Source organism: Talpa occidentalis, unplaced genomic scaffold (genome assembly GCF_014898055.3).
Source record: "Talpa occidentalis isolate TD23 unplaced genomic scaffold, MPIMG_talOcc4v2.1 talOcc4.5, whole genome shotgun sequence".
Classification (NCBI taxonomy): domain Eukaryota; kingdom Metazoa; phylum Chordata; class Mammalia; order Eulipotyphla; family Talpidae; genus Talpa; species Talpa occidentalis.
Window position 1 is genome coordinate 66,116,610 of NW_023604861.1, and position 27,277 is coordinate 66,143,886.

General features: G+C 36.8%; 1 protein-coding gene across 2 annotated transcripts in view; it reads right to left on the reverse strand.

The window, feature by feature from the left end:
* RNF17 (ring finger protein 17) overlaps positions 1–27,277 on the reverse strand; it is a 190,819-nt gene that overhangs the window by 43,859 nt on the left and 119,683 nt on the right. For both annotated transcript variants that reach the window (XM_037527382.2, XM_054701227.1), the window contains one exon: positions 14,641–14,731. In XM_037527382.2, coding sequence (XP_037383279.1) covers positions 14,641–14,731 — 91 coding nt within the window. The remainder of the gene's footprint in view (positions 1–14,640; positions 14,732–27,277) is intronic.

Here is a 27,277-nt window from a genome sequence, read left to right on the forward strand (position 1 = left end):
TTTGATATTTGAACATATCAGAGACTCAGGATCTAAATCAAGAGAAGAATGAACAGAACAGCATGGAAGAGACTCTATGTATCAGATAGTTATTTATGAAATGTGACAGGAAGACTTCAGTGTCAAGATGAAATTTAACAAAGGGAAAGGGAGAGGGGACAGGGAAGGGAAAAAAGCACATGGAAAATGTTTTTTGTCATCCTAAAATGGGGAAAGTGGGTAGATACAAATTTCTCTATTCTCTGAAACAATTTGCAAATTATAGAGTTGAGATTATTTTCTCAAGTATGCCTATTTTTATTTTAAGAATGAAAAGGAAGGAAAAAACTACAAACCAGATGTTCTGCTTCATAGAAACTTTAAAAATGGAGAAACTACACATAGAAAGTAAAGAGTGAAATGGAAAAAATTACTTATATAAGAAAATACTAATCAATGCAGTAAATTTTTAAATCTGAAAAATTTAGATGAGAGAAAGAATATTCTAAGTTTTCTGAAAAGATAATATGATTTCACTAAAAATCCAAGTGGTACAAAAAATATCAAAAGGCTTCAGATATATGTATTCTAGCATATATTTTATACAGAATATCAATTTAAGAATATTGCTTAAGGGGTGTCCCACCTATTGGCCCTAGCTGTTTTTATGACCTGCACCTGGGGGAGAGCTAATGGAGGTCCGGCACACTGGATTTGAATATCCATTGGTGAGAGTGGGAGAGCCACTGGAGGTCCAGTCACTCTCCAGCCCATACTGTCAGCCAATTGCTCACCTGGACCAGCAGTGTTTAAGGCACCACAATTGTACCCACCATCAGTTAAATATCCAGAATAGTGAAAGAGGGATATCATGCCCATCAGAAGCCCCATCTATGTCAGAGCAAACCCCAGAGTAAACAATGGGGAGAAAGAAAAATAAAAATGGTCAAGCAAGCCCTCAGGTAAACAATACATCACAGAAAGAAAACCAATTTCCAGAACCCAACAATATTGACTGGGAAGAATTTTTCTTCTTGTCAGATGAAGAATTCAAAATTGTCATAATTAAGGTGTCAAAGATTAGAAGAACACACACACACACACACACCCCTCAGAAAAACAGACTGCATATGAGAAGATGCAGAAAAGGTAAAGAACGCTATGGGAAACATAATCAATGAAGAGAAAATCGAAATTGAAATTTAAATAAGGGATAAAAGGAGCTGCAGGAAATAAAAAGATCAATAGAGGAGGCTATCACTATGTCCCATACATACTGGATACTTGAGTCCTCATTGTTGTTCATCTCAAGGTATTTTTTTAAATTATTTTATTTTACATAATTCTTACATCATTTTTCATTTTTGCACAATGCATGCATTTTCATTTTAGTTATATTCCCCACACAATTCCCTCTCTCCTTATTTTGACCCTAAGTCCTCCCCTTCTCTCTCCCACTCCCCCATAGTGTATCTCTGGTTTATAACTGCTTGTTCATGGTCTTACTCATAGCAGGAATTTAGAAAACCTAAATAAGGGACCAGGAAAAAGACTCGTTATAATAAAGATAAAATCAAAATATCAAGGTATTTTTTAATTTCTTCTTTGATCTCCTCATTGATCAAATGGTCTTCCAGTAGTGTGGGTTTCAATCTCCATAAGATAGGAGGCTTCCTTGTTTTCTTTTCATGGTTTATTTCTAGTTTGATGCCCTCATGGTCAGAGAAGATAGTCGGTAGTATTTTGATCTTAGTATATCTGCTGATGTTTGTCTTGTGTCCCAGTATGTGATCGATCCTGGAGAATGTTCCATGTAAACTTGAGAAAAATATTTACTCAGATTTTTTTTTTTTTGGTGCAGTGTCCTATAGATGTCTGTTAAGCCCATGAAGTCTAGGTCCTTATTTAGAGCAAGTGTCCTTGCTTAATATTTGCCTTGCTGAATATCCATTGGTGAGAGTGGTATGTTGATCTCCTACTACATATGTATTTTCTCTAATGTCTGTTTTTGGAGATGATAATAACCATCTAATATATTTTGGTGCTCCTTCATTTGATGAGGGTATATGTTGATGAGTGTTATGTCTTCTTGATGTATTGTCCCCTTAATCATAATGTAGCAACTGTCTATGTCTCTTTCTAACTTTTTTAGTTTGAAGTCTACTTTATCTGATATAAGTATAGCTGTTCCTGCCTTCTTTTTTGGCCCATTTGCTTGTAGGATTGTTTTCCATCCTTTTTCTTTCAATATATGTTTATTTTTTGTAGTTAAATGTGTTTCCTGTAGACAGCCAAAGGCTGGGTTCTGATTTTTAATCCAGACTGCTACTCTGTGTCTTTTTATTGGTGAGTTTAGTCCATTTACATTTAGAGTTAATACTCATACACTGGCATTCATATTTTACATTTTGTTTGCCTTTTTGTGATTGTATTCCTTACCTTATTCTGTTCTTCCTATACATTCCTCTGTTGGTTTTGGATTTAGGATTTCATATAATATTTTTTGGAGTGGGGTTTAGTAGTAATGAATTTATGGAGAATTTGTTTGTCTGAGAAGGTTTTTTATTTTGCCTTTATAGAGGAAGGAGAGATTTGAGGGGTATTCTTGGTTGGCATTTGTTGACTTGGAGTTTGAAAATATGTCACTCCATTCTCTTCTTGCCCATAAAGTTTCTTTGGGGAAGTCTGATGCACTAATCAGAGGAATACATATGGTAGTACAGGCACACATCAAGAAAAAAAAATGAACTCAAAGAAATAACCTAATTTCCTGCCTTAAAGAACTGGAAAAAGAACAACAACAAAACACAAAAGCAAGTAGAAGAAAGGGAATAATAAAAATCAAAGCAGAAATAAAGGAAATAGAAGTTAAAAAAACAATCCAAAAGATCAATGAAACCAAATGTTGGCTCTTCAAAAAAAAAAAAAAAAATAGACAAATCACAAGCCAGGCTTACAAAGAAAATATGGGAGAAAGCACAAATAAATAGGATCATTAAAAATAGGGTAAATTACAACAGATATGGCAGAAACCAAAAGAATAATCAGAGAATACTATGAATAGTTATATATACAAATAAGTTCAACAAACTAAGAAGAAGAGATGGACAAATTTCCAGGACTATAAATCATCCAAAGCTAGATAAAGAAACAGAGCACTTAAACAGACGAATTACAAATAGTAATAAAAACCCACCCAAAAACAGAAGCCCAAAACCAGATGCCTTAACAAATGAATTTGACCAAATGTTCAGAAATGAATTTGTGGCTATCCTACACAAACTCTTTTAAAATTTTGAGAAGGAATTCAATCAAATACATTTTATAAAGTTAACATTATACTACTACCAACACTGAACAAAGACAACACAAAAAAGGAAACTACAGGTCAACCTCTCTAATGAACCCTGATGCAAAATCCTCAATAAAATCACAGCCAACAGAATCCAACAATGCATCAAAAGGATAATTCACCATGACAAAGTGGGATTTATTCCAGGGACACAGGATTGTTCAACATCCAAAAATCAATTAATGTAATCCAACACATTGACAAAAAGAAAAATAAAAACAATATGATCTTATCAATAGATACTGAGAAAGCATTCGACAAAGTTCAACATTTGCTTATGATGAATGCCCTCAAAATTCTCGGGATAGAAGGAACATACTTTAACATAATACAGGCTATATATGACAAACCCATAGCCAATATCATTCTTGATGATAAAAGCTGAAAGCCTTCTCTTAAGATCTGGAACAAGGTAAGGATGTCCACTCTCACCCTGCTTTTCAATTTAATACTGGCGGTCCTAGCCAGAGCAATAAGACAAGAGAAAGACATACAAGGAATCCAAATAGGGAAAGAAGTAAACCATCACTATTTTCAGACAATATGCTAATAGACATAGAGAACCCTAAAAACTCCACAGAAAAACTAATTAAAATAATCAACCAGTTTAGTAAAGTAGCAGGATACAAAATCAATACACAAAAAATCAGTAGCCTTCCTATATGCAAACAATCAATCTGAAGGAGAAGAAATCATGAAAACCACCTCTTTGGTAATTGAAACAAAAAAAAATCATAAACTTGGGAATAAACCTAACACAATAGACCTAAACAAAGATCTAGATCACATGGGCCTAACAGATGTTTATAGGACACTGCACCATCCCCCCAAACCTGAATATTTTTTCTCAAGTGTACATGGATCATTCTCCAGGATTGATCACTTACAGAGTCACAAGACAAACGCAAATACGGAAGACAGAAATCATACCAAGTATCTTCTCTGAACATACAAGTATCAAACCAGAAATCAACCACAAAAAGAAAGGAGAACGCCCATTATTGGGAGACTAAGCAACACACTACTGAAAGACAACTGGGTTAATGAGGATATTAAAAAAGAAATTAAAATATATCTTGAGACAAATATTGAGGACACAACCTTACAGAACATACAGGACACAGCAAAAGCAGTATTAAGAGAGAGGTATACAAATTACAGGTAGGTCCATATCAAGAAACAAGAAAAAACCCAAAGAAACATCTAATCTCCAATATCGAGGAAATAGAAAAAGAAAAAAAACCCAAAAGCAAATAGAAGAAAGGAAATAATAAAAATTAAAGCAGGAAAAAAATGAAATAGAAATAAAAAAGACAGTGCAAGATCAGTGAAACCAAAGCAGGTTTGAAAAAAAAAAAAAAAACCCAAAATAGTCAAACCTCTAGCCAGTCTCACAAAGAAAAAGACAGAGAAAACTCAAATACGGTTATGAATGAGAGGAGAAATTACAATGGATACAGCAGAAATCCAGAGGATAATCAGACAAGTTCAACAGTTATATACAGACAAGTTCAACAATCTAGATGAGATGAACAAATTCTTAGATTTACAAAAATCACCCCCAGCTGAACAAAGAAGAAATGGAAAACCTGAGCAAGGAAATTTGAAACAGTAATCAAAATCCTCTCAAAGAACAAAAGCCCAGGACCAGATGTTTCAGAAGTGAGTTCTACTAAACATTCAAAGATGAACTAATGCCTATCCTGCCAAAACTCTTTAAAAAAACTGAGAAGCAAAGTATACTACTAAATACATTTTATGAGGCCAACATCATACTAATATCAAAAGCAAACAAAGACAACACAAAGGAAAATATAGGCTGATCTCACTAATGAACACAGATCTAAAATCCTCAATACAATCTTAGCAAACTGAATCCAACATTGCATCAAAGCAATAAACACCACAACCAAGTGGGATTTATTCCAGGGATACAAGGATGATTCAACATCTGAAAATCAGTTAATATAATTCACCACATCAACAAAAAGAAAAAAGCCACATGACTTTATCAATACATGCCAAGAAAACATTTGATAAGTTCAATATCCGTTCATGACGAAAGTCTTGAAAAAGCTGGGATGAAGGGAACATATCTTGACATAATGAAAGTCATATATGACAAACCTATAGTTAACAGCATTCTCAATCACGAAAAATTGAAAGCCTTCCCATTAAGATCTGGAATAAGACAAGGATGTCAATCTTACCACTGCTTTTAATACTGGAAGTCCTAGCTAAAGCAATTAGGCAAGAAAAAGACATAAAAGGAATACAAATTTGGAAGGAAGTAGTAAAGCTTTCATTATTTGCAGATGATATATAGAGAGAACCCTAAAGAATCCAAGGAAAAACTAAACAATAAACCAGTTTAGTAAAGTAGCAGGTTACAAAGTCAATACACAAAAATCAGTAGCAGTGTGATATGCAAACAGTGTGAATAGGAAGACATTAAGAAAACCATCATATCTACAACTGTAGCAAAAAAAATAAATTTCTGGGGAGAATGGGCGGATCAACATGGCGGCAAGGAAACACTATGAGTAAGATCTCCCATTAAAAAAAGTTAATAGGGAGGAAAAGCGGTAGGTCCCAGTGAGAACTGGGACACGGAAGATAAACGGATGACTCCAGCAAACTACCCGAAGAAGAAAGTTGCCATAAAAGAGGACTAGAAGGGAGGAAAGCTCAGAACCCTGCTACCCTCCCCACCCACAAAGTTGGCACTCTCCCACCAACAGAAAAGAGGAAAAAAAAAAAACAAAAAAAACCTAAAACAACCAACAAGAACAAACTACACAACAAGCAGGACTGTGAGTGGAAAGGAACTATTTCAGCCACCACACCCCTGAACTGGAGCTGTGGAGAACCCTGCAGGATTCACCACGGAGGTGAGCAAATGGCTCCAGGCGCCATTAGAGAAAAACAAAGACTCCCGGAGACCTACAAACAGCCCCAGGCCAGCCAGTAAGCTTGTGTGGAAAAGCAGCGCCCACTTGAAAAGCAAACGCTGACTGCAGCTGCCCAGGTCACCACGCCTGCGACCTAGGCTTGTGGGGAGACCCAAGGGGGCCCTCACTGAGGTGAATGTCCCTCATTGAGTAATCAGAAACCAGGCGCCCAGACACGGGAGCTGGGAGCAAAAGGCGATATTTCTGCGGACACTGAACTGGGCTACAGCCCACGTCCTGGACCTGAGGGCTTTGGAACTGAGACCGGGGGCACGAAATTCGGGTAGTGGGTTCCCCACGATGGTGGGACACAAGGCAGACACAGCACCCCAAAGCCGTTGAGGCTTTCCCCACCACTCCCACTCTGTTCCCCGTCCCATGGGGTGAAAAAAACAGCTCCCCAAGGACACTAGGAGAGATCTCTGGCACCACCTAGGGACCAGAAAAAAAATCACCAACACCCCATAGAACAGGGACCTTTCTTCAGTAAAGACTGCTTGAACCCACCAGAGGGTTCCTGGAGGAGCCAGTGGTGAGCTGGGAAGTTCGCCCATGCCAGCCCCTTCTGATAAGCAGTCCGAGCCCAAAGGGGGAATGGGCACCGACGGCCGGGGCAGACCAGGCACTCAGAAGAGTGTGCCTGAGACCTGGCGCGCAGGGAGTGTGTCCGCATAGCCATTTCAGAACAGGGACATTTCTTCAGTAAAGACTGCCTGAAACCAGCAGAAGGTGCCCTGAGAGGCCAGAGGTGATCTGGGAAGTTCGCCCACGCAGGGCACCTTCTGGCCTGCATCCCAGCTCAGAGGGGGAGTGGGAACCCACTGACGGGGCACCGGGCACCCAGGGAGTGTGTCCCGCGTTGTCATTTTAGACAGAGACATTTCTTCAGTAAAGAGTGCCTGAAACCAGCAGAAGGCTCCCGGAGGAGCCAGAGGAGAGCTGGGAAGTTCGCCCAGGCCAGGCCCCTTCTGGTCTGCAGTCCGAGGCCAGAGAGGGAGTGGGAACCCACCACCAGGGAAGACCAGGCGCGCAGGGGAGTGTGTCCCTGCGTCGGCATTTAAGAACAGGGACCTTTCTTCAGTAAAGACTGCTTGAAACTGACAGATGGCTCCCGGAGGAGCCAGAGGGGCGTGGAGTAGTTCAACCAAGATGCCGGCCAGTCCCAGCAACACAGTATCCCAATGCATATGGCAAATTAGAAAACAGACAGTAGGGAGTAGAAGAACCACACGCAACCTAGTAACTCCTCAGGAAAAAAGCACACCACAAAAAGAAAAGCGTCCCTCAGATTGCAACGACAGTAACTTGGAAGAACTTCTGAGCCTTCCAGAAAGAGAATTTAAAATTGCCATGATTAAAAAACTGACAGAAGTCATAAAGGAAATCAATGATAAGGGAAAAATAATCAACGATCAGAAGAATGAAATTGAGTCCGTAAAGAAGAAAGTAAAAGAAATGCAGAAGATCAAAGAATTAATGGAAGAACTAAAGAACTCTGGGAAAAGCAATGAAAACAGAATAGATGAAATGGAAGAACGAATAAGTGCTCTTGAAGACACAGAAATAAAAAGAACCAAAACAGAAAGGAAAGAGAAGTAAGAAGGAAAAAGACCGAAGAAAGACTTCGGGAACTATCTGACTCCATGAGGAAAGGAAATATAAGAGTTATAGGAATACCAGAAGGAGAGGAGAGAGATGTAGGAACAGAGAAAATATTCAAGGAGATAATTGAAGAGAACTTCCCAAACGTGAAGAAGGAGCTGAAAATTGATATACAAGAAGCAACAACACCACCAAACTTCCACAACGAAAGGAAAAATACAGCAAGACACATAATAGTAAAGCTCCCAAGAATCCAGGACAAGGGAAAATAATGAAGCTGACAAGAGGGAAGAAACAGATAACATTCAAAGGAAAAACAATCAGGCTGACATCGGACATCTCTGAAGAAACACTACGGGCAAGGAGAGAGTGGAGGGACATAGTCAACAGACTCCAAGAAAACAGATGCCAATCAAGAATACTCTATCCCACAAAGCTCTCCTTCCTCTATGAAGAAAGAATAAGGACCTTCCCAGATAAACAGAAACTCTGGAATTTCATTATGACTAAATCCCCACTCCAAAAAATACTACAAGGAGTCCTAAAGCCAGAACCTCAGAGGGACGAATAACAATGAAAGAAGGCCAAAAAAAAAGTTATTAAAAGAATAAATAAATAAAATCAAAGGAAAGACAAACACAATGGCAAATACAGATGCTAACATATCAATATTAACTCTAAATGTAAATGAAACAAAACCCAACCTTTTGCTATCTCCAGGGAACACATTTAGCTATGAAAGATAAAAATAGACTCAAAGTTAAAACATGGAAAACAATCCTACAAGCAAATAGAACAAAAAAGAAAGCAGGAACAGCTATACTTAGATCAGATAAAACAGATTTCAAATTCAAAAAGAGAAAAAGAGACCCCAATGGTCACTACATTATGATCAAGGGGACAATACTTCAAGAAGAAATAACACTCATTAACATATATTTACCAAAAGAAGGAGCACCAAAATATATCAGACAACTATTGTCATCTCTGAAAACAGACATCAGAGAAAACACATACGTAGTGGGAGACTTCAACAGACCACTATCAACAATGGATAGATCAACAAGACAAAAGATAAGTAAAGACACTAAAGCTCTAAATAAGGACCTAGAGTGCTTGGGCTTAACAGACATCTATAGAACACTAAACTAAAAAAAAAACGGAGTACACATTTTTTTCAAGCGCACATAGATCATTCTCCAGGATCGATCACATACATACTGGGACACAAGTCAAACATCAACAGATACACCAAGATTGAAATCATACCAACCATCTTTTCTGACCATGAAGGCATCAAACTAGAACTAAACCATAAAAAGAAGGCAAGGAACTCTCCTACCTCATGGAGATTGAAAACCACACTACTGGAAGACCACTGGACTAATGAGGCGATCAAAGAAGAAATTAAAAAAATTCTTTGAATTGAATGACAAGGAGGACACCGATTTCCTAAATGTATGGGATGCAGCAAAAGCAGTAATAAGAGGAAAATATATAGCAATAGAGGCTCACATCAAGAAACAAGTAAGAACTCAAAGAAACAACATAATCTCGAAATTCAAAGATCTAGAAAAAGAACAACAAGAAAATCCCAAAACCAGTAGAAGAAAAGAAATAATAAAAACCAAAGCAGAAATAAATGAAATTGAAACTATAAAAACAATCCAAAAGATCAATGAAACCAAGAGCTGGTTCTTTGAAAAAATCAATAAAATAGACAAACCCCTAGCCAGGCTCACAAAGGAAAAAAGGGAGAAAGCACAAATAAACAGGATCATAAATGAAAGAGGAGAAATCACAACGGACACAGCAGAAATCAAAAGAATAATCAGTAACTACTATGAACAGTTATATGGAAACAAGTTCAACAATCTAGAGGAGATGGACAAATTCCGACAATTCTACAATCACCCAAAGCTAGATAAAGAAGAAATAGAACACCTAAACAGACCAATTACAATTAGCGAAATTGAAATGGTAATCAAAAACTCCCCAAAAACAAAAGCCCAGGACCTGATGGATTTACAAATGAATTCTACCGGACATTCAGAGACGAATTAGTGCCTATCCTTCACAAACTCTTCCAAAAAATTGAGAAGGAAGGGATAACACCAAACACATTCTATGAAGCCAACATTACACTAATACCAAAACCGAACAAGGACAACACAAAAAAGGAAAACTACAGGCCAATCTCCCTAATGAACACTGATGCAAAAATCCTCAATAAAATTTTAGCTATCAGAATCCAACAATGTATCCATAAGATAATTCACCACGACCAAGTAGGACTCATGCCAGGGACACAAGGATGGTTCAACATCTGAAAATCAATCAACGTCACCCAACACATCAACCTAGAGAAATATAAAAACCGTATGATAATATCAATAGATGCTGAGAAAGCTTTCGACAAAGTGCAACACCCATTCATGATAAAAGCCCTTGAAATTCTTGGGATACAAGGAACATACCTCAACATCATAAAGGCCATATATGACAAGCCAACAGCCAGTATCATTCTCAATGGCGAAAAGCAGAAAGCATTTCCATTAAGATCTGGAACAAGACAAGGATGTCCACTCTCACCACTGTTTTTCAGTATAATACTGGAAGTTCTAGCCAGAGCAATAAGACAAGAGAAAGACATGCAAGGAATCCAAATAGGAAAAGAAGAAGTCAAACTATCACTGTTTGCAGACAATATGATAATATATATAGAGAACCCCAAAAACTCCACAGGAAAACTAATCAAACTAATCAATCAGTTCAGTAAAGTGGCAGGATACAAAATCAACACGCTAAAGTGAGTAGCCTTCCTGTACACAAACAATAAATCTGAAGAAGAAGAAATCAAAAAACCATCCCTTTTATTATCGAAAGAAAAAAAATCAAATACTTGGGAATAAATCTAACAAAAGATGTAAAGGACCTATACAAAGAAAACTAAAAAACACTATTAAAAGAAATAGAAGAAGACACAAAGAAATGGAAAGACCTCCCCTGCTCATGGATTGGAAGAATAAACATTATTAAAATGGCCATCCTACCAAAAGCAATATACAGATTCAGTGCTATTCCAATAAAAATTTCAATGTCATTCTTCAAAGAAATAGAACAATTATTGATGAAATTCATATGGAATCACAAAAAACCCCAAATGGCCAAAGCTCTCCCGAAAAAAAAAAGAAGGGATTGGAGGCATCATACTCCCAGACTTCAGACTATACTACAAAGCCATAATCATCAAAACTGCATGGCATTGGAACAAGAACAGACACACAGACCAATGGAATCAAATAGAAAATCCAGAAATAAACCCACAGATTTATGGTCAACTAATGTTTGACAAAGGAGCAAAGAATAAGCATTGGAGCAAAGAAAGTTTGTTCAATAAATGGTGCTGGGAAAACTGGGTCGCTACATGCAAAAGAATGAAGCTTGACCACTATCTCACACCATACACAAAAATCAACTCAAAATGGATTAAAGAACTAGACATAAGACCTGAAACCATAAAATACATAGAAGGAAATATAGGCGAAACACTACGTGATATGCACATCAAAGATATCTTTACAGACACATCACCCAATGCAGTGATAGTGAAGATAAACAGCTGGGACTACATCAAATTAAAGAGCTTCTGCACAGCAAAAGAGACAATAACAAAAACAAAGAGAAACCCCACCAACTGGGAGAACATTTTTGCACACAACACTAATGATAAAGGACTGATCACAAAAATCTGCAAAGAGCTGATGAGACTCAACAACAACAAAGAAAATAATCCTGTCAAAATATGGGCAGAAGAGCTAAAAAGAAACTTCTCGGAAGAGGAAATGCAAATGGCCAACAGGCATATGAAAAAAGTTCAACAACACTTGTAATCAGGAAAATGCAAATCAAAACTACAATGAGATACCATCCTACACCAGTGAGAATGGCACATATTAAAAAAACTAGCAACAACAAATGTTGGCGAGGATGTGGAGAAAAAGGAACTCTCCTGTACTGTTGGTGGGAGTGCAAACTGGTCCAACCACTGGAGAGCTGTGTGGAGATTTCTGGACCTACTAAACATAGAGCTTCCATATGATCGAGCCATTCCACTCCCAGGTATTTACCCAAAGGACATAGAAACATCAATTCCAAAGAGCACCTGCACCCCTATGTTTATAGCAGCACTGTTTACAATAGCTAAGCTCTGGAAACAACCCAAATGCCCAAAAATAGATGACTGGATCAAGAAGATGTGGTACATATACACCATGGAATACTACTCAGCACTCAAAAAAAATATAAACACATGCAATTTGCAGCAACATGGATGGCGCTGGAAGGGATCATGCTCAGCAAAATAAGCCAGAAAGAAAAAGAAAAATACCGGATGGTTTCACTCCTAGCAGGAATCTAGAAAACTTATATAAGGGACCAGGAAAATGAATAACTATAAGAAAGTGAAAACCAAAATCAACAAAAAACTATGAACCAGAGACACTCTATGGGGGGTGGAGGGCAGGGAGGGAAGGGATTGGTGTCAAAAAAATGGGGTTGCAATTTTATGGGGAATATATAAATAAAATTTATATAAAAATTAAATATCTGGAAATAAACCTAAAAAGGAGGTAAAAGATCTCCACAAGGAAACTTACAAAACACTGAAATAGAAGATGACTCAAAGAAATGGAAAGACATTCCCTGCTCACAAATCAGAAGAATCAACATTCTCATAATGGCCATCCTACCCAAAGCAATTTCCAGATTCCATGCAACTTAAATAAAAATTTCAAAAATCCCCAAGTAACTAAAGCCCTCCTGACTAAAAGGGTAGGAATTGAGGTATTATACTTTCCAACTTCACACTGTAATACAAAGCCATAATAATAAAAACATCATGGTAGTGGAACAATGCACACAGACCAATGGAGTGAAATGATAGCCCAGAAATAAAACCACACATATATGGTCTACTAATTATGACAAAGGAGCAAGAATATACACTGGAACAGGATCATGTCTTGAATAAATGGTGCTGGGAAAACTGAACTGCCACAGGCAAAAGAATGAAACTAGACTGACTACTAGCTACACCATACGCAAAAACCAACTCAAAATGGATAAAAGACTTGAATGTAAGAATAGAAATCATAAAATACATAAAGAATGCATAGACAAAACAATCTATGACATAAACTTCAGAAACATCTTTGAGGAGTAATATCCAGAAGCAACAAAAGCAAAGGATAAGAGAAACACCTGGGGGGCCTCCCCGGTGGCACAGCGGTTGAGCACTGGGTTGCGAAGCTGCCCGCAGCCTCTGCGGCGCCGGTTCGATCCCCGGCTGCTTCCCGGCCACCGGAGGAGGGTCCCGCATGGCGCGCAGACCACTCCCGCTGCCCGCTGCTCCCCTCAGCAGTGTACTTCGGTCCTTCTGCCTGCTCTGCTTCCCGCTCTGGCTCTGGTAAATTCTCTCACCCTCCCGCACTTCTGACTATACCCAGTGCTTGTATAAATAAATAAATAAAATAATAAATAAATAAATCTTTAAAAAAAAAAAAAAAAAAAGAGAAACACCCGGGACTACATCAAACAAAAAGTGTCTGTATAAATGAAGAAACACCTTACTGAATGGGAGAAAATATTTGTACACCATATATCTGATAAAGGACTGAGATAAAAGATTTACAAAGAGCTCATAAAACTCAACAAAAACAAACAACCCACTCAAAATAGGCAGAAGGCCTACAAAGACACTCCTTAAAATAAGAAATGCAAATGGCCAAGTTATGAAAACATGTGCAACATCACTTGTCAGAGAAATGCAAATTAAAACCACAATGAGGTATCACCTCATACCTGTGAGAATGACCCATATTAAAAAAAAAAAAAAACCAAAAAACACCCAGAAATAACAAATGCCTGAAAGGATATGGTGAAAAGGAATCCCCTTCCACTGTTGGTATGTCTGTAAACTGGTCCAGCCAATAGGGAAAGCTGTGTGGACGTTTCTCAAAACACTAAAAATGGACCTACCATATGACCCAGAGATTCCAGTCATAGTAATTTGCTTAAGGACACAAAAATACTAATTTGAAGAAAACTTGCACCCCTATTTTTACTGCAGCACTATACAATAGCCAAGATAAGAAAACAACCTAAATGTATCCAGAACAACCTGGATACACAATGGAATACTACTTGGTGATCAAAAATATACTCATGACATTTGAAGCAACATGGATGGAGCTCGAAGGGATTATGCTAAAAGAAATAAGTCAGAAGGAAAAAGACAAATATTGGATTGTTTACTTATAGGTAGAATATTGAGAAACCAAACAAAGGGTTTGGTAAAAGGCAGAACTTGCAAGCTGACAACAGACCTGAGGAATACACTGGGGGAAGGCTTGAGAGAGGGGTCAAAACAAGGGAAGAAAGAGCACAAGGGACTGTGGTGGAGACTACAGTGGGGTGAGAGCTATGGGTGACCACACCTGATAGGAGAAATCAAATACTGCCCCAAAAGTAACAATGATATAAGAAATAAAAAATATACTTTATCTAAATATACTTTAAGAATGCCTTAACTGATTCATACAATCATTTATGGGACAACTATTACCAAATAGATGAAGTAAGACCAAAAATATCTGCCAAAAAATCCAAATAATTTACTGTTGTTTTCTTAAAAATAAACAAATGAGATTACAGAAATAATCAGTACATATCTAAGGTAACTACACCACTACACACCTGTAAGATTATAGTTGCAACAGCTCCAGTTAGGTACAGTGAAAGGCAGTCACAAGCTGTAGCTGTCCATTTGTCACTCCCACCAGTTGGTCTAAAACAAAAAAATCATTTTAGAAAAAAAGTCATATATACAGAAATTAAAAAAAACACCATATACACACACACTCCTACACATACAGTGAAAAATCAATTTAAACAAGGCACTGTATAATTTCTACAGTTTTATTCCATTTTCCTCTTAGTCATTTGTTCATTCCTCTATTCTACTTATGGTTCACACGTTAACTTATTTATGTACATTTATTCTAGTGCTACATCGAGAATCCCCCAAAAGTAGGTATGTTTTACACATCTTTAAAACATCTTTGAAAAACTTTATATTCTATATGTTAACTAGAATATACACCTGAGAGAACACAAATAATATGCTATATCCATTATGATATCCCTCGTGCCTAGGATAGCGCTTGGCACACAGAAGGCACTCCAAAAATAGAAACTAGAAACAAAACTAGAAACAAAAAAAGAACAGTCCCTTTGCATTGAAGGTTCCACTGGCCAACTATTTTTGGCCAACCATTTCCAGAATTTAAATGTAATATGAATTGCTATTCATGAATTTCAATTTCTATCATTAATAGAAAATTTACATTTAAACATTCATAGTAAAAAGGGCTCAATAAATGACAGATCAATGAAAAACACAATATCCAAACACATCATCCATTTTAGTCTGCAGAGTTGAAATTTGGTCACCAAATGTTTCTAACCACAAATCCAAACCCAAAGAAAAAAGAACTCAAGAGATTACAAGTAATACAATACAGGCTCTGAAGCTATTAACATGGTTTCTACATATAGAGTTTCACTGGATCTACCCATCAACTGAGTAAATACTCTCTTCAGGTTATACAGTGTATATGAGTAAACTAATGAGATCAATTGTGAATGTAGTTTAACCAGAAAAGATTTAGTAAATATGCTATGCCATTTATTAAGGGGCTCAAAAAATGTTCATATGAACTAAGTACCTTAAATTATCAGTGACTCCTACAGTTACTTATCATTATTTATTATTATGGTATACAAATAAAAGAGTAACATTAAGATTTCCCCTGAGCACAAGAGACTATGGTGAGGTTCATGGATGATTTGGGGGTGGGAATTTACGGGGCTTACACATGAGGGGAGAAATCAAACACTATACAAAAACAAACAACGATGTAAAAAAAATATATACACATGAGATTTCCTCTGATTTACTTTAGATTTTTATGATTTAAGATTTTAACATTTATAATACATTTTATAAATATTAAATTTTAAACATCAGAAAACATTTTTAAAAATTTTATTTTATCAATTTTTTTTTACATTTTTTAGATAATGTTTGCTTCTCCCAACCCCCTCAGATTGAGTCCCCATAGAATTTCCTTCCCCAAGGCACCCATGCACCATCACCACAGTCCCCTGTGCTCCTCACTCCCTCCCTCTCACCCCTCTCCCTCCTCCTCCCCTGCAGTATGTCTCTAGTTTACAATTGTCTGTTTTTGCTTTGTTATGGTTTGTACTGTAATAATTATTTTTTAAAACTGATGTCCTATTTGGTTCCCCTATATTCCTGTTATAAGTGAAACCATCTGATATTTTTCTTTTTCCTTCTGGCTTATTTCACTGAGCGTAATTCCTTCTGGCTCCATCCATGTTGCTGCGAATGGCATGAGTTTATCTTTTTTGATCACTGAGTAATATTCCATTGTGTATATATACCATATCTTCTTGATCCAGTCATCTATTTTTGGGCATTTGGGTTGTTTCCAGGTTTTACCTATTGTAAATAGTGCTGCAATAAACATAGGTGTACATGCACTCTTTTGAATCACTGTTTTTGTGTCTTTGGGTAGATCCCAAGTAGTGGAATTGCTGGATCGTATGGTAGCTCCATTTTTAGTAGATTGAGGAACCTCCAGACAGCTTTCCACAGTGGCTGGACCAGTTTGCACTCCGACCAGCAATGTAGGAGAGTTCCTTTTTCACCGCATCCTAGCCAACATTTGTTGTTGCTTGTTTTTTTGATATGTGCCATTCTTACTGGTGTAAGGTGGTATCTCAGTGTGGTTTTGATTTGCATTTCCCTGATAAGGGATGTTGAATATTTAGAAAACAACATTTTAAAGGACCTATTGGTCTGTAGTCATAAAACTGTTTATTTCAATTGGGAAAATGTAAAAATACTGGGGATGGATGGTGAAGGTTGTACAACAATGTGAAAGCACTAAATACTACTAAACTGAACACTCAAAGTACCAAACTTTGCACTTAATTTCTCAGTCATTTTCTTGAATCATAATACTGCAAAAATAATTCCCATGTGAGTCTTGCAGAATTAAATGAGCTAACAAATGTATGACAGTTCCTTTAGTAAAGGTATTTATGCAGATAGATGGTGGCTAAAGCTCCAGTTTTGGATTCAAGGCCTTATTTACAGTTGTAGCTCAACAATTAGTAGGCATGTTATTCTGAATAATAAAATACTTAATCTCTTAAAGATGCAATTTCCTTATCTGTAAATAAAATCTATCTAGCAGGTTTTGTTCTAAAGAATAAAGTAATGCATATAAGGCAATTAATAATGTAGTGTCCAGGGGAGTCCCTGGTGGCCTAGGGGTAAGTTTCAGCACTATCACCACTACAGCCTGAGTTCGATTCCCGGCCAAGGAGCTAACCCACATATGGCACGGCAGACTTCTCCCATCTAGCCCGATGCATACACACAATGGAATATTACTTAGCAATCAAGAAACATAAACTAATGCAATTTGCTGCAACACCGATGGAGCTGGAAGGGATCATATTCAGTGAAATAAGCCAGAAAGAAAAAGAAAAATACCGGATGGTCTCTCTCACAGCAGGAATTTTGAAAACCTAAATAAGGGACCAGAAAAAAGACTAATTATAATAAAGTAAAAATCAAAATCAACAAGCAACTATAAACCAGAGACACAATGCACTATGGGGGCAGGGGGAGGGGGGAGAAGAAGGGAGTAGGATCAAAACAAGGGGGTGGGAATTTGGGAATTGTATGGGGACTATAACCAAGATGAAAATGCATACATTGTGCAAAAATGAAAAATGATGTAAAAGTATATTAAAAAAACAATAAATATATTTCAAAAACTAATGCAGTGTCCAGAAATGCCCAAGGGTAGCCATTTGACTCTTGAAATGATGGTATTCCATACAGTCCACAAGATATCATTCAAGGTGTGCATAGGAATGTACTTTCTACAATATTGGGTACAAATATAAGATTAAAAGAATTTTGCTCATTATTCTGATTGAACTGCTTATTTAAGGTATAAGCGAAAACTAGACTATGATTTCTATAGTGTGTGGGCCTAAAATTTCCACTCTAAATAATCACAGGCAATGGGAGAGGTGTCTGTAGGGCTGATCTGTATTAACACTTATACTGTGGAAACTACATTCATAAACTCTTTAAGAGGATTAAAGAGCTGTTCTACCAGCAATCAGAACAGAGAGGATTCAATCAGATCTAGGTATTCTACTCTAATCTCAATTTTCAAAACATTAAATTTCAAAACTGATATATCATAGATATACAGATAACTTTGGGCAAAGCACTTAATTTCTCAGTCATTTTCTTGAACCATAATACGCAAAAATAATTCCCATGTGAGTCTTGTAGAATTAAATGAGCTAACAAATGTATGATAGTTTCATTACCCACAGGGTATCTGTTCCAAGATCCCCATTAAATGCCTGGAATCACAGGTATAAACGAATCCTATATAATTAATCCTATTTTTTCTTTTATGCATACAAAATAGACAAACCTCTAGCCAGGCTCACTAAGGAAAAAAGGGAGAAAACACATATAAATAGGATTATAAATGAAAGAGGAGAAATCACAACAGATTCAGTAGAAATCAAAAGAATAATCAGAGACTACTATGAACACTTATATGCAAACAAATTCAACAACCTAAAAGAGATGGACAAATTCCTAGAACGATATAATCATCCAAAGCTGGACAAAGAAGAAATAGAACAACTAAACCAATTACAAGCAGCGAAATTGAGGCAGTAATCAAAGCACTCCCCAAAAACAAAAGCCCAGGCCCGACAGCTTCACAAATGAATTCTACCAAACGTTCAGCAGTGAATTAGTGCCTATCCTACTCAAACTCTTTCAAAAAATTGAAAAAGAAGGAATACTATCAAATATGTTCTAGGAAGCCAACATTACACTAATACCAAAACCAAACAAAGACAGCACAACAAAAAGAAAATTAAAGGTCAATCTCCCTAATGAACAAGGATGCAAAAATCCTCAACAAAATCCTTGCCAAACAGAATCCAACAAGGCATCAAAGGTATAATACACCACAATCAAGTGGGATTCATCCCAGGGGCACAAGGATGGCTCAACATATGAAAATCAATCAGTGTAATCCAACACATCAACAAAAACAAAAATAAAAACCATATGATCACATCAATAGATGCTGAGAAAGCATTTGACAAAGTCCAACATCCATTTATGATGAAGGCCCTTAAAATTCTTGGGATAGAAGGAACATACCCTTAATGGAGGCGTCACACTCCAGACTTCAAACTATACTACAAAGCCATAATCATCAAAACTGCATGGTATTGGAACAAGAACAGACATACAGACCAATGGAATCGAATAGAAAATCCAGAAATAAACCCACAGATTTATGGTCAACTAATCTTTGACAAAGGAGCAAAGACTATGCATTGGAGCAAAGAAAGTTTGTTCAATAAATGGTGCTGGGAAAACTGGGTCGCTACATACAAAAGAATGAAGCTTGACCACTACCTCACACCATACACAAAAATCAACTCAAAATGGATTAAAGAACTAGACATAAGACCTGAAACCATAAAATACATAGAAGGAAATGTAGGCGAAACACTACATGACATGCGCATCAAAGACATCTTTACAGACACATCACCCAATGCAGTGATAGTGAAGGCAAAGATAAACAGCTGGGACTACATCAAATTAAAGAGCTTCTGCACAGCAAAAGAGACAATAACAAAAACAAAGAGAAACCCCACCAACTGGGAGAACATTTTTGCACACAACACTAATGATAAAGGACTGATCACAAAAATCTGCAAAGAGCTGATGAGACTCAACAACAACAAAGAAAAAATCCAGTCAGTGGGCAAGACAGGAGAGGTCTGCTGTGCCATGTGGGTAGCTCCCTGGCCAGGGATAGAACTCAGGCTGTTGCTGTGGGCCCTCACAGTGGTAGCCCTGAGACTTAACCCCCTAGGCCACTAGGGAGGCCCAGAAATAAAAATTGCTGCACTCAATCACCTTGCCACCAGGGGAGGCCCATGTGTATTTTTAAAATTTCCCCCCGATGATTATAATACATGGTCAGGACTGAAAAAACACTATTTAAGTGCTTCTAAGATATATAATTATACAGATATAGAAATAAAGATATGCACATATACATAAAAAAAATGGGCAGAAGAGCTAAAAAGAAACTTCTCTGAAGAAGAAATGCAAATGGCCAACAGGCATATGAAAAAATGTTCAACATCACTTGTAATCAGGGAAATGCAAATCAAAACTACCATGAGATACCATCTTACACCAGTGAGAATGGCACATATTAAAAAAACTAGCAACAACAAATGTTGGCGAGGATGTGGAGAAAAAGGAACTCTTCTGCACTGTTGGTGGGAGTGCAAACTGGTCCTACCTCTATGGAGAGCTGTGTGGAGATTTCTGGACCTACTATACATAGAGCTTCCATATGATCCAGCAATTCCACTCCTAGGTATTTACCCAAAGGACACAGAAACATCAATTCCAAAGAACACCTGCACCCCTATGTTTACAGCAGCTCTATTTACAACAGCTAAGCTTTGGAAATAGCCCAAATGCCCAAAAATAGATGACTGGATCAAGAAGATGTGGTACATATATACCATGGAATATTACTCAGCATTCAAAAAAAAAAAAAAAGATAAACACATGCAATTTGCAGCAACATGGATGGCGCTGGAAGGGATCATGCTCAGCGAAATAAGCCAGAAAGAAAAAGAAAAATACCGGATGGTCTCACTCATAGCAGGAATCTAGAAAACTTAAATAAGGGACCAGGAAAATGAATAACTATAAGAAAGTGAAAATCAAAATCAACAAAAAACTATGAACCAGAGACACTTTTTGGGGGATGGGGGCGGGAGGGGAGGGATTGGGGTCAGAATGGGGGATTGCAATTGTATGGGGACTATAAAATTTATTATTTTAAAAAAAAGAAGGAACATACGCTTAACATGATAAAAGCCATATACTTTTATGCATACAAACATGATAAAGCTTAATATGTAAGTTAGGTACACTAAGAGACTAATAATAAATATAACAACATAATGAAAGTTATGTTAATGTGTCATATTTGTGGGTAACTGAAACTGAGGAAAGTAAAAGCAAGAATAACAGGATACAACTGCAAAGCATTTAGTGTCTATTCCCTATAGTAGACAAATAAATGCTAGATGTTATTGTATAGTGTAGTGTATAGTGTATCTCTATAGTGTATTCTCTCATGAGATGTTTGTGAGTTAAGGGGAAAAAAGGTTGCATAAGCCTGTAACTTTAAACAATTTGTTATACTTTATTTTTTTATATTTATTTTAATTAATATTTTATTTTATATAATTCTTACATCATTTTTCATTTTTGCACTATGTATGCATTATCATTTTGGTTATATTCCCCATACAATTGCACCCCCCTTCTTTTGACCCTAGTCCTTCCTCTCCCCTTCCCTTGCCCCGTCCCTTGTGTGTCTCTGCTTTATAGTTGCTTGTTGATTTTGATTTTTACTTTGTATTAATTAGTCAAAGACCAATTTGTTATACTTTAGAGCAAAGGCAGCAGCAGCAACTCTTAGCCCACCTGTGTTTATGCAGGTGTGTCTTTTTTTGTCTCTCCTTTTCCTAATAAACCTGTCTTTTTAAAATATTAAAAAAAATGCTGAAAGAATCTTTGGGATCTTTTATCTTTATATGTGAATAGATTTTAACATTCCTGTTTGTGCCCAAGTCTGCAAAACATATAAATGTATAAGACTGTGTATACACAGCTTTTAACCAAATAACAGTACTGGGAAGACGTATTTGCTTCAAATTAGGCAGCACATTTGAGACAATTCCCAACTACAAACTTTGCTGTATGATTTGAAGAAATGTGAGCAGCATATTAAAGCAACAGGAAGTTATCCTCCTCTAGGCTTTAAAGATATGCAAACTTTAGTCCCTCCTGTTGAGTAGTAGCTAAGATTTATTTAGCAAGAGTAATGACTCTTTTGGATCTCTGGGGGGGAAAGTCAATTAATTTTTGGCAAAATAACTACTTCACTGACTAGACAGTCTGATTTTTGTCAACATAAGCCATAATTTCAAATATCTATGAGATATCTACAGATTTTTAAGATGTTGATTAGTTCAAAGTTTAAAAAAAAACCCTGCAGGCCAAAATATATGGCTCATCTTAGTTGGATATAATTCGAAAAGAAATTTCTATTTCCTGGATTAAAGAACTAGACATAAGACCTGAAACCATAAAATACATAGAAGGAAATATAGGCGAAACACTACGGGATTTGCACATCAAAGACATCTTTACAGACACATCACCCAAAGCAGTGATAGTGAAGAGAAAGATAAACAGCTGGGACTACATCAAATTAAAGAGCTTCTGCACAGCAAACGAGACAATAACAAAAACAAAGAGAAACCCCACCAACTGGGAGAACATTTTTGCACCCAACACTAATGATAAAGGACTGATCACAAAAATCTGCAAAGAGCTGATGAGACTCAGCAACAACAAAGAAAATAATCCAGTCAAAAAATGGGCAGAAGAGCTAAAAAGAAACTTTTCTGAAGAGGAAATGCAAATGGCCAACAGACATATGAAAAAATGTTCAACATCACTTGTCATCAGGGAAATGCAAATCAAAACTACCATGAGATACCATCTCACACCAGTGAGAATGGCACATATTAAAAAAACTAGCAACAACAAATGTTGGCGAGGATGTGGAGAAAAAGGAACTCTTGTGCACTGTTGGTGGGAGTGCAAACTGGTCCAACCACTATGGAGAGCTGTGTGGAGATTTCTGGACCTACTAAACATAGAGCTTCCATATGATCCAGCAATTCCACTCCTAGGTATTTACCCAAAGGACACAGAAACATCAATTCCAAAGAGCACCTGCACTCCTATGTTTATAGCAGCACTGTTTACAATAGCTAAGCTTTGGAAACAACCCAAATGCCCAAAAATAGATGACTGGATCAAGAAGATGTGGTACATATATACCATGGAATATTACTCAGCATTCAAAAAAAAAAAAAAAGATAAACACATGCAATTTGCAGCAACATGGATGGCACTGGAAGGGATCATGCTCAGCGAGATAAGCCAAAAAGAAAAAGATAAATACCGGATGGTCTCACTCATAGCAGGAATCTAGAAAACTTAAATAAGGGACCAGGAAAATGAATATAAGAAAGTGAAAATCAAAATCAACAAAAAACTATGAACCAGAGACACTTTTTGGGGGGTGGGGGGCGGGAGGGGAAGGATTGGGGTCAGAATGGGGCGTTTGCAATTGTATGGGGGAATATAAAAATAAAATTTAATATTTAAAAAAAAAAAAAAAAAGAAATTTCTATTTCCATGTTTATTGAAGCACTATTTACAATAGCTAAACTATGGATAAAACCCAAAACAGATGAGTGGGTCAATAAGGTGTGATATACATACACAATGGAATATTACTCAGTGATAAAAGATAAAAATATGCCATTTGCAGCAACATGGATGGAGCTGGGAGAGATAATACTAAGTCAGGAGAAAGTAATACCAGATGGTATCACTAATGTGTGGAGTATAGAGAAACCAAACTAAAAGTCAGATAAAGACAAACTTAAAAACTAAGGTAACTATAGAATGAAGCATCTGGGAGGGATTAGGGGTGAGATCAAAGAAGGGTGAGGGGTGAGCAAAGTGGACTATTGATGGTCTGGTGGTGGGTGTCCCACAGTGGCAATATCTGAGCAGGGGCAGAATCCTGTACTTCCAAAATACCAAGGGCAATGTTACTACAATTAAGAAAATCTCCAAAAACAATAATCCAAAAACAATGAGATGAAATTTGTAGGAACGTGAAATTTTGTATTTTGGTGAAAAAAATTAAGTGTATAAAAAGTTTCAAAATACAATTTCATAATAGGATCAAATGAAAAAGAGTATCACATTTATGGAAGTCCTTCTAAGCAAAAAACCCTTGGAAAGACATCAAGGTCTGTCCTGCTCCTCCAGGTCAGTGCTGGATCTTTGGCTATAAACTTCTTTGTTTCAGCTGGCAATATCTTCTTTAGGGTGCATGGGCATGATAATTTTGGTAAGTCAATAAACAGAGACTGATATGTTTGGTGTCTTTTATGCAATCATCATTTAGTAAAACTGAAATGTGAATGGCTTTACAGCTCTTCTTGTTAGCAGCCCAGTTTTCACAAGCTCAATGTGAGTTCAATGAAATAGTTTAATTCAATTTAACTCAATTCAGTTTCCCAAGTACAAATACACTGATTTAATACTTTGGAATAATCAATGCAAAATCTTTACAGTTTAGTAACAACAGCTCAGAATATACCTAAGATAATTCTTCCAACTTAAGGAAATTGCAGTCCTGTCTCAACTATAACCCTCGTCTAGTGCTGCAGAGTGCTTAACCACAGCCTGGAGATTAAAGTCTTGTATAAGACTATAAGAGACATTTTGACCAGGAGAATGAAACTACTACTATCTCATACCATACATGAATATCAACTGAAAATGGATAAAAGATTTAAGACTTGACAACCCTAAAATACATAGAAAACAATAAAGGAGTGTTCTCAATGTCATAAACTTCGGAAATATCTTTATGGAACACACACATTAAAAAATGCCTATCATCACTTAACCAGGAAATGCAACTCAAAACCACATCATACCAGTGATAATGCTCCTATTAGAAAGACCAAAAACAGTAAGTGTTGGTGAGGGTGTGGAGAAAAAGAAACACTTTTACAATGTTGGTGAGAATATAATCTGTCCACTCCCTATGGAAAGCAGTGTGGAAGTTTCTCAAAGACTAAAAATGAATCTGCCATAAAACTCAGCAATCTTGTTCCTACCTATCCCCAAAACATAAAAACACAAATTTGCAAGGAAACCTACATATTTTGTTTACAGCAGCACTATTGATAATAGCTATGATATAGAGACAAACTAAATGCCCCCAAACATATGAGTAGATCAAAAAGATGTAGCATACACACACACACACACACACACACACACACACACAGAATTACTACTCAGCAATCAAAAAAGATAAATTCATTACATTTGCAGCAACATGGATGGAGTTGGAAGGGCTTATACTAAGTGACGTAAGCCCAAAGGAGAAAAATAAATACTGGTTGGCCTCACTGATATGTGGAATATAGAGAAACAAGCAAAGGGGCAGACAAAGAGGTACTTTTAAACCACTCATTGAAAGTTGAGGTACCCAAGAGATGAGGGAGAGGTATGAGAAGGAGGAGAGCACACAACAGACTATGGTAGAGGACTGTGGTGCTTTGGTAGAGGGAGAGTCTGGTGACTACACCCGAGAGGAGAAATCCCATACTGTCAAAATATTAACAAGGATTTAAAAAATAGTACTTCATTTATTAAATCAAAATAAAAGAATTGTGGAATATAAACACAATGGCATACTATTCAGCTATTCAAAAAGATGTGCTTTTTGGTCCAAAATGGATAGACCTTGAGGTAATTATGATAAGGGAAATAAATCAAAGTGAAAGACAGATATTAGGTGGTTTCACTTAAATGTGGAACATAAATAACCAAAAAACATGTACTGGCAAAGTGTAAAAATAAAACTTAGACTTAGTGAAAAATATACTGGTTACATGGGAAAAGGGGGTAAAGATAAGGATCTCAGGGAAGGAAGGGGCAGGGCATTGGCATAAGAGGTTTGGTAGAGGATGACTGAAGCATCTACACAAATTGTAGGGAAAAATGTAACCCCGAAATTACATATACATATACACACACACTCAAATACACACACAAACATTTACTTAAATATATATAGACTATATTTAATTAAATAAATAAGAGTGGAAACAGATTTTAAAAAAGACCATATAGAAGAGCAATGAAACTAAGAACTGGTTCTGAGAAGCTAAACAAAATTGATAAACTTCTATCTAGGCTACAAAGAAAGAGGAAATATTAATAAACAGAATTAGAAATGAAAGAAATTACCACAGCTGTCATAGAAATACAAAGGATCATAAGAGATTTACCATGAACTATACTCCCCAAAATTCAATAACCTTAAAGAAATGGACAAATTCCTAGAACTTTATAGTTTACCAACACTAAATCAGGAAGAAAGAGAAGACTTGTATAAATCGATCATAAGCGTGGAGACTGAATAGCTATCAAAAATCTCCCCCCCCAAAAAACAAAAGCCCAGGGCCAGATGGCTTTAAAAGTAAATTTTATCATTGTTAAAGACTTAGGCCCATTTTCTACAAATTATGTCAAATATCTTAGAAAAGTGAATGCTCCCTAACACATTTTATGATTCCAATATGGATATAATACTACAAATTATTTCTGAAATTCCTAGAACAGTGAACACTCCCTAACACATTTTATGATTTCAACATTACCCTAATACTGATAGATAAGTGCAAGAAAACTACAGACCAAGATCCCTGATGAATGCTGATTTAAAAATCTTCAAAAATACTAGCAAACTGAATTCTACAATACATCAAAAGGCTTAAATATCATGATCAAGTGGGATTTTTCCCAGGGATGCAGAGAAGGTTAAATGATATGTAAACCAATCAATATATCAACAAAAGATAAGAAATCTATTACAGCAATAGAAGCAGAGAAAGCATTTTATAAGATTCAGTACACATTTATGATGAAAACTAAACAAAATGGGCCTCCCCTGGTGGCGCAGCAGCTGAGCGCTGGGCTGTGAAGTTGCCCGCAGCCTCTGCAGCGCAGGTTCGATCCCTGGCTGCTGGCAAGGGTCCCACATGGCACGCAGACCTCTCCTGCTGCACCTGCTGCTCCCCTCAGCAGTGTATTTCATCAGTCTGCCTGTTCTGTTCCCCACTCTGGCTCTGGTGAATTCTCTTACCCTCCCGCGCTTCTGACTGCGCACAGTGCTTGTATGAATAAAGAAATCTTCAAAAAAAACCAACTAAACAAAATGGAAATAGAAGTAGCCTACCTTAACATGATAAAGGCCTTAATTACAGATAGCCAATATAATAATGGTAAAAAAAAAAAAAAGAAAGCTTCCCCTTAAAGATCAGGATCAAGACAAAGATGCCCACTGTGACCAATTGTTTAACTTCATATTTAAGGGGTTTTAGCCAGAGCAGTCAGAAAATAGGAAAAAGGAACCTAAGCTGGAAAAGAACTACTAAAATTATCATTTGCAGACAACATAATACTGTATGTAGA